At 41.2% G+C, this 12,251-nt stretch overlaps 1 protein-coding gene across 4 annotated transcripts in view; it reads left to right on the top strand.

Moving 5' to 3' along the window:
* The first annotated feature begins 1,856 nt into the window (after window positions 1–1,856).
* CLTC (clathrin heavy chain) overlaps window positions 1,857–12,251 on the top strand; it is a 70,223-nt gene continuing 59,828 nt past the window's right edge. The window contains exon 1 of one of the 4 annotated variants that reach the window (XM_027517990.1): window positions 1,857–2,405. In XM_027517990.1, coding sequence (XP_027373791.1) covers window positions 2,364–2,405 — 42 coding nt within the window. In that variant the 5' untranslated portion in view covers window positions 1,857–2,363. The remainder of the gene's footprint in view (window positions 2,406–12,251) is intronic. The other 3 variants (XM_027517991.1, XM_027517992.1, XM_027517989.1) reach the window with 3 other exon arrangements.

Here is a 12,251-nt window from a genome sequence, read left to right on the forward strand (position 1 = left end):
GTTAAGGCACAGATTTGGGTTTTGGTGTTATTTTTTTTTAAGTTTATCATCTAGTACATTTTTTTCTCTTGAAAAATTCTAGATTTACTGAAGGATACAGTGTTCAAAATGAGTTGGTATACTGTAAATGATTGTGATAACAGGGCATTCATTTCTCTGCGTGATGACACAGCAGTCGCTTTAACAATCTCAGTGCATTTTTGGTTACATATTCCACACCAAATATCCAAGCTAAAATCCATTGCTTTGTGGATTCTGACCGTACATTTAAAATTAGAGGTCTGTCTGAAAATGCAAGACTCTTATTAATAAAATTTTGGTCGCCGGTTCATACTATAGCTCATTTGTATCCCGGATTCTGAGACTGGAAATGTAAGTTGATTAAAGCTACTGCTTTAACTGTGTAATAGAGCAGCAACACCTTCAGATCTTTAATTTAGAATTTGCATCCTTCCAAAAAAGATTCAAAGCAGCTCGTGTTTAAACTGGTTATTAGGTCATTTCAAATGCTGCAGAGTACAGAACATCTTCAAGTATTTAGCTTAACAAAACATAATGAAATTTTGCCAAGCATAAATATTCACTCTGATGACATGGTGGTGGGGCTTTTCTTTGCAGAATAGTCTATCTGCTATTTTAACTGCCAGATTCTTCTCTCATTCTCAGTATGTGAGACATACTTTGGGGAAAACATTAAAAGCAATTTAAATGATTAAGCAAATTTCTCTAAGTAAAACTGCTTGACACACAAAATTACTGTCTCCCTAATAGGGGTTTTATGTTTAACTGAAAAGGGCACTAAAAATAATTAATGTGTACTTGAATAGCTCAAGATCTTTCTGGAAAAACCATTACATCTCTTTTAAAACGAAAGGAACAGAACGAAAATTCTTTTATCCTTTATTGTATTTGTGCTGTTATGAAGCATCCTTATAGCTTATATTTAGCAACAAAGTACTGGGAAGATTATTAACTGATACTGAATACCGTAGACACCTTAAAGCAGTGAGAAGATACGATGCTTCAGCTTTGAGGTACTTGCATTCCCAAACACTGCTAACTTACACTGTTGAGGTGGTCCCACTGAAACACACCGCTAATAGTTAATCTTCTCCAAGAGCGAATCTTAGTCACACGGAGGAAAAACCCACCTAAATCTTTGAGGCTCATTATTTGACATGGCTGAAAAAAAAGTCTTCCTGCTACAATTTCAGTCCTATTCTTGAGCGCATTTAGGACACTCAAAATCTCCAGCAAATTACTAGGCTACACTCATAAACACGTCTGCCAAAATGTCCGCAGAAACGTTAAGAAAGGCCATCACAAGGTCTATTTGAGATACCTCATCAATGGCCTTCACTGCCCTTTGAGTCAATTGTTTAACATCCGAAGAGACTATTAGCTCTGCTAGAATCCAAGCGTCAGCTTCTCCAACCGTCAGAAGGGCAGAGAGGATTTTAAGCCCCATTCCAATGCCCCCTCCTTGGGATGTAACCACCACCCACCCACCACACGGAACCAGGCGGGGGAAGAGGGCAGCAGCCTACTGCCAAGAGCGCTCTGCAGGGAGCCCGTTTCCCTGAGTCACGGAGAGGGCGGGAGGCTGGGCCCATCTGCCCATGCCACGTCCTCTTCGTAAAGGACTCGATTTAAACAGGGCGCATAGGGGAAGGCAGCAGCACCGCCATTCTTCAGGGCGGCCCAACAGCCACCTCGTTCCCAAGAGACGCCGCACTTCCCCAGAACTCGCTCTGCATTCTGGCAGCGACCAGCCGACCTTTCCCGACCAGCGTCACGTGCACCCGGAAGTACGTGGGTGGGACCTAAAGCGCCCACGGAAGTGACGTTGGTCGCCCCTAGTCGCATGATGTGGCAAAATGCAAAAAAAGGTGGTGGAGGGGGAGGGAAAAGCAAGCGGCTGGGTAAAGTGATGAGGCCAAAAAAGTAGTCCCTTCGATGCCTCTATTTATTGCAGTGTCGCAGCCGTCAGCGAGTCCCTCGGCGCACTGCGACCCGAATTCCTGCGCACCGCGGTACCGCGGCACTCCGTGGAGGGGTACATAAGGCGGAGGGGGGGTGAAGTGACTGGGGCGGAGTTCTGTTGCCGGGATCCCTCCGCAGGGCTCAGCCGTTTCCGGAGTCTGCGCTGCGCCCGGTTCCGCCATTGCGGCTCTCCCGGACCCTGGAGCCTCCGCCCCCGACCTGAGCTCTTTCGTCTGCCTGCCAGTTTCCTGCGTCCCCGGAGACTCTCCTGCTGAGCCCAGCCTCCCCCCTCCCCCTTCTCCTCCTCTCCTTGGAGAGCCCGGGCAGCCACTGCCCCGCAGCCCCAGTGACAGGAGGAGACCATACCCCCCGACAGCGCCATGGCCCAGATTCTGCCAATTCGTTTTCAGGAGCATCTTCAGGTGCGGTGGGCCGGGGCTTGTGAGGGCTGTGGAGACGAGGGAGGTCTGAAGGAAGAAGCGGGAGTCTGAGTCCAAGCCAAAAAGAGTAGAATCGGAGGAGGGTGGGTATCGGTTCCTGAGGTAGATGGAGAACGGTGCACTATCTCGGAAAGCTTAAAGGGTTAAATGATTGATGTGGGGCTTGGGTGGCAAGGAAGCGAGTCGAGATCCGTAGGGGAGCGAGGCCACGCTGGGGTTTGAAGGCCGCTCTGTCTTCGCTTCCTGGATGGCGAGGACTGCGCATGATAAACCCTTCCACCCCCCGGTTTTATTCAGTTCATTCATTTGGGTTCGTGGAGCCGGGGACGGGGGGAGTTGTGAGGTGGTGGTGATCTCCCGCGTTTCTTCCGGAGCAGGAATTCTCTTCTCCCAAGCCAGCGCAGGGCTGTCACTTCTCATTGCTCTCTCTCTCCCCTCTCCCCCCATCGTGCCTGCACCTAGGAGTTGTGGCGCGGGTGGGTTGGGGAGGAGCAAGCTTTTTTTCTTCCTCCCTCTGCGCCTCTCAGAGGGAAGGGCACCTTCCCCGGGGGTGGGGGAACGACAGCAGCTCCTCTCTTGCCTTGCCCAAGGCAGTAGGAACAGGGAAGGTCACTGAAGGAAAAGGAGGAGGATAGAATGGGGGAATGTATTTAACTGTGTGGTGTCAATTTCAGAGTGCGTGGGGCGGGGGTGGGTCAAGGTTCTTAGGGGGACTCGCCTTTTTTCACTTTCTTAATTTGTCTGCGGATGGTGCAGCTTTTATCCCCTCTTTGGTTCTAGAAAAGAGAAATGAGTTGTTCAGAGGTTATCGTGGGGTCTGCCGGAGGTTAGCAGGTAGTTGGCTTGGCGTTGAGTACCTCCCTCAGGATTGCAAGGAATTGAATGAACCCTGGGGATATGGCACACTTGCCCTGAGATACGCAGGGTTATTTGGTCTGTAATTGGCTGCCTTTAGTAGGTTCTAGAGTTCTTCCTCTTGGTGCAGTATCCTGTAGGCAACAGACTGTCTTTATCTGGCAGCTTGCCCATGGCGGGCCCAGGCAGGTGATCATTGGAGGACTTGACTGAATTAAGTCGTCTTTTGAGCTTCTGATTTTCCTGGTTCACCAATCCTTGTTTTACTTTGGCTGAAATAAACTTATTCATAAAGTATGTTTTCTTTCCAGTTACCTCCTTAAAGAGTACTGCCTCCCCTCAATCATTTGAAGGACTAATTCGTCATGATAAGATGTCAGTGGTTTGACATGACACTGATGCTAGTGACCTACTAGACACTTTATCATGGAATGCTATTTACTTTCTGCCATTGTTACAACGTATATAAAGCCTTCTTGTATTAGGTTTAATATTCTGGCTGTCAACATAAATTCGTTTTTTTACAGATTATCACCTTTGCTTGCATCAGCAAGACTTCTTTTCCTTTGTCTTGAAATATAATGAGTAATCTTTACTCAAAAAAATGAGTTAAGTAATGTACTTTTATTCAGCCATTTTTGGTTTTCAGATAACTCATCCGATGCAATAGAACACTATTTGACAAAAGGTCAAAAAACATTAAGTGACAGAATGGACCCAGAAATTATTGTTCATGCTCCATCCAAATTTTTATTGCTGTGGTTACTATTGTTGAATGTGAAGGGTTAGGAAAATAATGTCTTTGAGTATGAAAGGAAAACACACCCTTGTCCTCACACTGTATAATCTTCCTGTAGACAAAAGTATGTAAAATCATACACAAGAAAAGCAGTTAACAATTGCTGTTTGCTTTACAAAACAGAGGCATATCCCACTAGTGAATCTTGTTTCTTGACTGGTGGTAGTTTGAGCAATAGTTTTCTCATTTCTATTAATGAAGAAACAAGATTATTGAATAATTCCAAAGGTTGGACTTCAACCGTGTCACTAATTGAAGACACATTTAATATGGGTTTCCTTTCTAAGTGGTTCATAGTTTTTGCAAATTCTTGAGTGAAGCCATCTTCTCAAATACTTTGAAGAGTTGAGTGTAAAGTAGCTATGCAAATATACTTAAAGAATTCAGTCTTTAAATTTTTGGAGTAGTATATATATCCCATGCCTAAGCTTAAGCTTGCGATGGTGACTGTATACTAAGGATTATTTTAATTGGCATCTTAGGTCTTTGACCTCTGAGCCCCTGCCAGTTTGCTAAGTAGCAAAAACTTTCTGAAACACTTAAGATAATAATTGGGAACAAGAATTGAGGAACTTGAGTGTAGCATTAACCTGTGAAAGCTTCAGAGGGTGAACTTGAAACGAATTTATTTTTATACCATCTAACTACTTAGACCAACCAAAGGGTCTGTCATCAAGGGTTTACAACTACATCAAATGAACTTAATATTTTAAGTTATGAAGTTTTTTTTTCTTTTTTAAGATGTTTAGGCTGATAGCAGTGAACAGATGAGTGCCTATTTGAACAAGATTTTGTTAGAATTGCAGGTTCTGAAAAAAATCCTAGGCTGTGTATAGAGTGCCTGCAGTTATCATTTCTTAGCTCATTTAGTATCTTTATGCTGATTGACACATTCTGCTGTATTCCCAGGTTTTTTGGGTCTGAATTAAAAATCTCCCAGCCGTGTTCTTTTCCCTTTGATCCATAAATGCAGGCATGGAATGTGTTGTGAACTCAGTGGTGGGGGTTCTTGATAATGGTTATTTTGATTTGCAAAGAGAAAGCAGTGCTGAGTTACTGGGATATGTTATATGCTTAACTCTGCCACCTGGAAGAGTCATACTGCCTAGAATTATGTGGCAGTCTACTCTAGGAATAGCTTCCACATTTAAGATGTATCAGGTTTTTCAGTATTTTCCTAATGGTCAATTTACTCAACTTCTAAAGGGGTGTGGCTAATTCTAAAGGCTTCCCTGGTGGCTCAGAGGTTGAAGCGTCTGCCTTCAAGGTGGGAGATCTGGGTTCGATCCCTGGGTCGGGAAGATCCCTGGAGAAGGAAATGGCAACCCACTCCAGTATTCTTGCTTGGAGAATCCCATGGCTAATTCTAGGGAATGTGCTTTCACTCTGTTTAGGAAATAATTTAAGACATAAAATGCTGTGTGTGTGTGTAGAATCACAGTCGTTTTCATTTTGGTGTGGAGTGAAGTACATGATTTCAGGAACCTTAACCTATAATATTTGAATTATATTTAACAAGATGTTTTCCTGTTAGTTACTATGTGGCTTTAACTTTTTGAAAGCTACTCTGCAATAGACTTTCTTCCATGATGAAAATTTATACTAGCTACAAAGGCATATTGAGCACTTGAAATGTTACTGTTATGACTGAAGGACTAAATTTTTACTTCTTTTCAGTTAGTGTGTAAATGTCAATAGCTACATGAAGCTATTAATGAGGACATTGGACTGCACAATTGCAGGCAATGCTGATGTGCTTTGTAAGAGTGAAGATTTATTTGGTCACCCATATTTATATGTCTAGAACATTTAAAAATATTTATTTACTTGACTGCATTGGGTCTTCGTTGTGGAATGTGGGCTTGCCCTGCAGCATGTGGGATCTTGGTTCCTGTGCCAGGGATTGAACCCATGTCCCCTGCATTGGAAGGCGGATTCTTAACTACTAGACTCCCAGGGAAGTCCCTAGGACATTGTGTTAGCTAACTCTTATTAATACAGAGTGTTGGTTGAATACTGTCTCTTTTGGGAAGTGGTGATGATGGATAGTGACTAGTGAATGGAAGGAGCAGCACTTGTGAGAGTGTGTTGTGTCCTATGAATGTGGCGGGTGCTTCCAAGTCTTCACTTAGTATCTTAAACAGCTGGAGAATGAGACTCAAACTAGTGCCGAAAGGAACACTGCAGAGTGGGATTTAAATCTAGGTCTTCTGACACTAAATATTTCAAAGAAAAGCAATGATTGGCGTTAAGATGGTTATGCAGTATCTTGGTGTGCTTTTTTTTTTTTTTTTTTTCTGTTGGACTTTGCTCTGAGAAGTGGCTTCTCTACTGCTTTAATGTGTGGTTAATGATGTGGTATAGTAGACAGAGCAGGGGTTTGGAGGGTGTTGAGATCAGGGCCATCCAATAGAAAAATCAAGCCATATCTGATTTTCCAGTGGCCATATTAAAAGTAAAAAACAGGTAGAATTAATTTTAATGTTTTGTTTAACTCAGTGGACCCCAGATGTTGTTATTTCAATGTGTAATCAGTATAAATCTTTCAGGTGAGATATTTTATATTCCTTTTTTGGGGGTACTGAATTTTCAAAATCTGATAGGTATTTTATGCTTAGAGCACATCTCAGCATTCATAAAGTTATAGTTGGAAAAACAGGTTTGCATATATAGGTTGTTCCAAAATAAGTTTGCCATAATTGTCTTGATTGTTACTGTTTAATTTTAATTAACTTAATATTGAAAATAAATTCAGTCACAATGACAACATTTCAGGTGCTCGGAACTGCATGTGGCTTGTGGAATATGGCTGGAGTATTGGAGAAGGCAGGTTAAGACTTGCCTCTTGCTCCTTTTTCTCTCTAAAATAGGTGTACTACCTCACAGAGTTATCGTGAAGGTCTGTCTATCATGTATGTGAAAGTACTTGGTGTATCATTTGAAGGGTATTGTTAGCTATATAATTTTTGTCCAGTATATTTTGGTCAGATACCTCTCAGCCAGTGACACATATATGTAGACTTAAGACCTAGATTTTTATGGTTTATAAATATTTGGTACTCAACCTGAAATTTGAATATTTACTATATATCAACAATTATGTTACAATAAGGACAAAGTGGTGAACAAAACTGACTGCAGCTTGCATTGACTAGTTCTCAGAGGCTGTCCACATGTAATTGTAACCATGGTTGTTACTGAATGTTTGATACAATGCAGGGTTTAATACAAATAGTCGTATGACACAAAATTGATTCTGTTCTGAAACTACCTAAAAGAAAGAAATTTGTACATTAATCATTTCTTATATCCCATGAGTGCTCACATGTGCCATTGGTACATCCGTAATCAGTGTCGCTTGGTCAGACAGATGAGACTCCTAATAAACCACATCTGATAAAATGCCCACCTGGAATGCCAGTCAGGCCTTTGTTAGTGTTGTTTATTTGTTCTTGTATAAAATGATAGTGCAGAAATGTGTGTTCACTTAGATAGGAAATGAGATCTTAGTCCTTCATATTAGAAAGAGGCTATTTTTAAAAATTTATTTACATAGCTGCGCTTAAGCTGCTTCATAAAATCAAATTGTAAGCCATAGCAAAGTTTACAGCTCTAGATGTCCTTCCCCCGCCCCCCCCCCAACCCTTCTTGGCCAAGCGCCTGAGGCTAATGCTCTTAACTCAGGGGGGTGGCAGGAGGCCTGGATCTGAATGTATTATGCAAAACCCATCTGTCAGACTTAGATTTTTGTCCCTTCTTTTGTGTTACAAAAGACATAATTTAAGATAGAGGGTGTAACTATTCATCAAATCTTAATTGTCCTGAAATCTACAAGATCAAAAATTGACCATTAGAGTTATTTGAACACCTACTGTTGTGTCAGGAACTCTGCTAAATATTTTACATTCATGATCTCACTTGATTAGCAAGAACATCCTTTCAGGTAGGTAAGGTTAGCCTTATTTTGCAGATGGGGAAAATAGAAGTTCATAGCAGTTAACCTATAGAGTCGCACACAGCTAGTGAGTGGGAGGTTAAACGTTAATATTTGCTCTTTCATTGTGGCATGTTGCCTCACTTGGTGACTGATCTGTATGCTTTGTATATGTGCTGTGGTGATCTTTGTATACATTCTACTAGTAGGAGGAGCCTGGTAGGCGTCAGTCCATGGGGTCGCTAAGAGTCGGACACGACTGAGTGACTTCACTTTGACTTTTCACTTTCCTGCATTGGAGAAGGAAATGGCAACCCACTGCAGTGTTCTTGCCTGGAGAGTCCCAGGGACAGGGGAGCCTGGTGGGCTGCTGACTATGGGGTCGCACAGAGTCGGACACGACTGAAGCGACTTGGCAGCAGCAGCAGTTGGTTGTTTTTAGGTCAGTAGTTTTTATATTATGAGAAAAGTAGGGGCCAGGTGAACCAACATCTGATTTTCTGTGCCTTTAAACAGATACTTAGCTGAGGTTTTTCAAAGGGCTTTATCCAGGTTCCTGGTAAAAAGTTGTGCAGAATGATTGGGATCCGGTTAACTTGTAATATCCAAGAATTATCTATATCCCTTTCATAAGGCTGAACTCAAATTTCTCTTTCTTTCCTTAATGACTGGAGAGTGAATATGTTCCAGTCTGAAGCCACTTGTGAAAGCAGGAAACTTCTCCCTTACTGTATTATTCATGTTTTTTGTGTTTATTCTAGTGTAAAACTAGACTGGAACTCAAGGAAGACTCTTGTGCTGGGGGAGGAAGAAAGGGGAAAGTGGGAGTAGAGCACGCTTGTTCAGTTTGAATAGCATAACCATAGATGGGAAAGGGGTTAGAGATTTGTGGGATTGGGCTTTGGAGGCAGAACTGCCGGTAATATTAATACTTCCTGTTGTGAATCTTTGGGTAAATAAGGGCTTTTCTTTAAGTTCTGAAGTACAGCAGATTTTATTATTTATTTATTTATGGCTGTGCCTTGAAGCATGTGGGATCTTTAGTTCCCCTACCTATAAAGAAAGCTGAGCATCGAAGAATTGATGCTTTTAAACTCTGGTGTTGGAGAAGACTCTTGAGAGTCCCTTGGACTGCAAGGAGATCCAACCAGTCCATCCTAAAGGAAATCAGTCCTGAATATTCATTGGAAGGACTGATGCTGAAGCTGAAACTCCAATACTTTGGCCACGTGATGCGAAGAACTGACTCATTGAAAAAGACCCTGATGCTGGGAAAGATTGAGGGCAGGAGAAGGGGGTGATAGAAGATGAGATGGTTGGATGGCATTACAGGCTCAATGGACATGAATTTGAGTAAACTCTGGGAGTTGGTGATAGACAGGGAGGCTTGGCGTGCTGCAGTCCATGGGGTAGCAACACACGGAGTCAGACACGATTTAGCAACTGAACTGAACCTGTGCAGGGATTAAACCTCTGCCTCCTGCAGTGGAAGCTTGGATCTTAACCACTGGACTGCCAGGGAAGTCCCCTGAAGTACAGCAGATTTTAAAGCCTATTTTTGAAAGAGTAGGAACTGGGTCCATTGAAACCATTTTGTCACATTAAAATTTTTAATTATGCAATATACCATTGTGTAAAATGTCTCAGGTGTTTAATCCAAGCTCTATCTTCTTAGCTTTCCTCAACTTCCTCATTTATTAAATAATTAATACTTTTTGGCAGTTGTTAAGTTAGACTATAGTATGTGTTTGTATTTATATCATGATACTTAGCCCATACAGATATTCAAATATTCATCCTTAGCCCTTTTGCTGGAGGGCCTCTTCATCCAGTAGAGTTGAACATATATGCTATGCAAGAGGGGGAAAAAAATGCCTATTTAGTGAATTATTGAAGCCAAGCTCTTGGAGTTGTACCAGATTCTCCTCCTCCTCCTCCTCGTTTTCTTCATCCAGTCCATTTCTGAAGTGGGGGAGGAAGAATTGAGGTCTTGGGGGTTGCAGTTTTTAAGGACCCTTGGAATCATGTGAAATGAAAAATGAGAATTGGATTGAGAGTTGCTTTCATCTATTTCTGACCAGCTGCTCATCTGAGAAAAAGGGCTTAAAGACGACTATTGTGGATAGAGGGAAGCAAAAGACTATCCACATATGCTTAGCTTGACAAACTGACTTTGGGTAGATCTCATTATTTGAAAGATTAATAATTAGGGAAGACAACTTGTAGGCAGAAGATAGTTTACAAAATCTATCTCTTTCCCAGTTCTCTATAATACTTTACATTCTTTCCTACTGAACTGTGCAAATCTATGGCAGGTTTCTTTTTAAAACCTCTGCAAAGAGTTTCCTTACATAAACAGTCTTACCAAGTACTCGTATTACTGAGTCCTTTCACAGTTGCTTCTGTTTGAATTGAATACTACAACATCATTCAGTGAAGGCTACCATGGACTTGAAATCAGCTGCATTGGTAAGAGGTAACACCTCTTATTATTCTTCTCTGTATTGCCTCACAGTTAAAACTGTCTGATGTTGTAAGCAAACATTTTGAATACTGCTTGAAAACCAGTCCATTAGGGAGATGTTTCTGGAGATTATAATCCAAAAAGAAGTGTAAAACAACTCCTGATACATAAAAAGAAATCAGAGGCATGTTATAAATTTACCATGATTGCACCATAATGAATTTTTTAAAAGCACTGTGATGGAATGGAGATGACTTTTCTACTGCTAATGAAGACTCTGTTGTGAAACATGCATTTGAAGAGTTTAAAATGGTTTCTGAAATGTTAACAGTAGACAGTCATTTCCAAGTTACTCTATACCTTTAAATGTCTATAAACTTAAGTCAAATGACTACTTGAATTATATATTAAGCACATCTAAAATTAAAATTAACCATTTAAAAATGAACAATATAGTGGTATTTAGTACGTTCACAATATTTTGCAGCTATCACCTGTATCTAGTTCTAAAGCATTTCATTAAACCAGAAGGAAACCTCATGTGCATTAAGCTGTCTTCTTCCTCCCATCCCCCCAAACTATTAATATGCTTTGTCTCTGAATTTATCTGTAAATGGAATCATACAGTCTGTGATCTTTTGTGTCTAACCTCCTTTGCTCAGCATACTGTTTGAGGTTTAGCCATATGTATTAGTATAAGTACTTCATTCTTCTATGGCTGAATAATACTCCTTTGAATGGATATACCACATTTTATTTTTCCTTTCATCAGCTGATGAACATGTGTTCATTCTACCTGTTGACTGTTGTGAATAGTGCTGCTATGAACATTAATGTACAAGTTTTTGTTTGAATACCTATGTTTAGTTATTTTGAATGTATACTGAGCAGTGGAATTGTTGGGTCATATGGTAACTGCACTCTGCAGTGTGGGAGATCGGGGTTTGATCCCTGCGTCGGGAAGATCCCCTGGAGAAGGAGATGGCAACCCACTCCAGTATTCCTGCCTGGAGAATTCCATGGACAGAGGAGCCTGGCGGACTACAGTCCATGGCATCAGAAAGAGTTGGGCATGACTGAGTGACTAATACTGTAACATTGTGATAAACTCTGTATTTTACCTTTTTGTGGGACCACCCAACTTTTTCACAGCGGCTACACCATTTTACATCCCCATCAGCCATGTATGAGAGTTCTAGTATTTCCACATTCTCTCCAACAGTTATCAGAAGCTTTTTTGGATGACCAGGGAATGGTCTGCTTGGGAAAATGAATACCCTGTTGGGTGTTTTTATTTCTGTGTGTTCTCTCCCAATCTTTGTAGTTCTGCCCTCCATTAAATTGTGTGTCCTGCTTTAGATTGCATTTCCATTTCTTCTGAGATAATTAATACCTGTAACCACCACCTAGAACCAGTCATAGCTTTGGTAGCGTTCAGTTGTTTTGTGCCAGCTAAATGGCATTTATACATGAAAGGGCAAAACCTGGGGAGTCACATCTATCTGCAAGATTTGGGGTGTACATGTATTCCCCTGCAGCTTGGTTAGAATTACTATGTGATATTTCATCAAATTATTGGGTTCTTATTTTAAAGAATGAGTCACATATAAGGTTTGAAATTTTCCAGTTAGCTGGCTACAAGTAGGAAAAATTCTTTGAGTCTCCTGATAGTTTACCAAAGCTAGTAGTCTTACAGTTCCTGTCTGCAACTATGGTTCCTTCCTGAAAGTATTAAACATTTTGGAGTGAGTGACCAGAGTTAAAAATAAAAAATTC

This window comes from Bos indicus x Bos taurus, chromosome 19, assembly GCF_003369695.1.
Source record: "Bos indicus x Bos taurus breed Angus x Brahman F1 hybrid chromosome 19, Bos_hybrid_MaternalHap_v2.0, whole genome shotgun sequence".
In the NCBI taxonomy this organism is placed as follows: domain Eukaryota; kingdom Metazoa; phylum Chordata; class Mammalia; order Artiodactyla; family Bovidae; genus Bos; species Bos indicus x Bos taurus.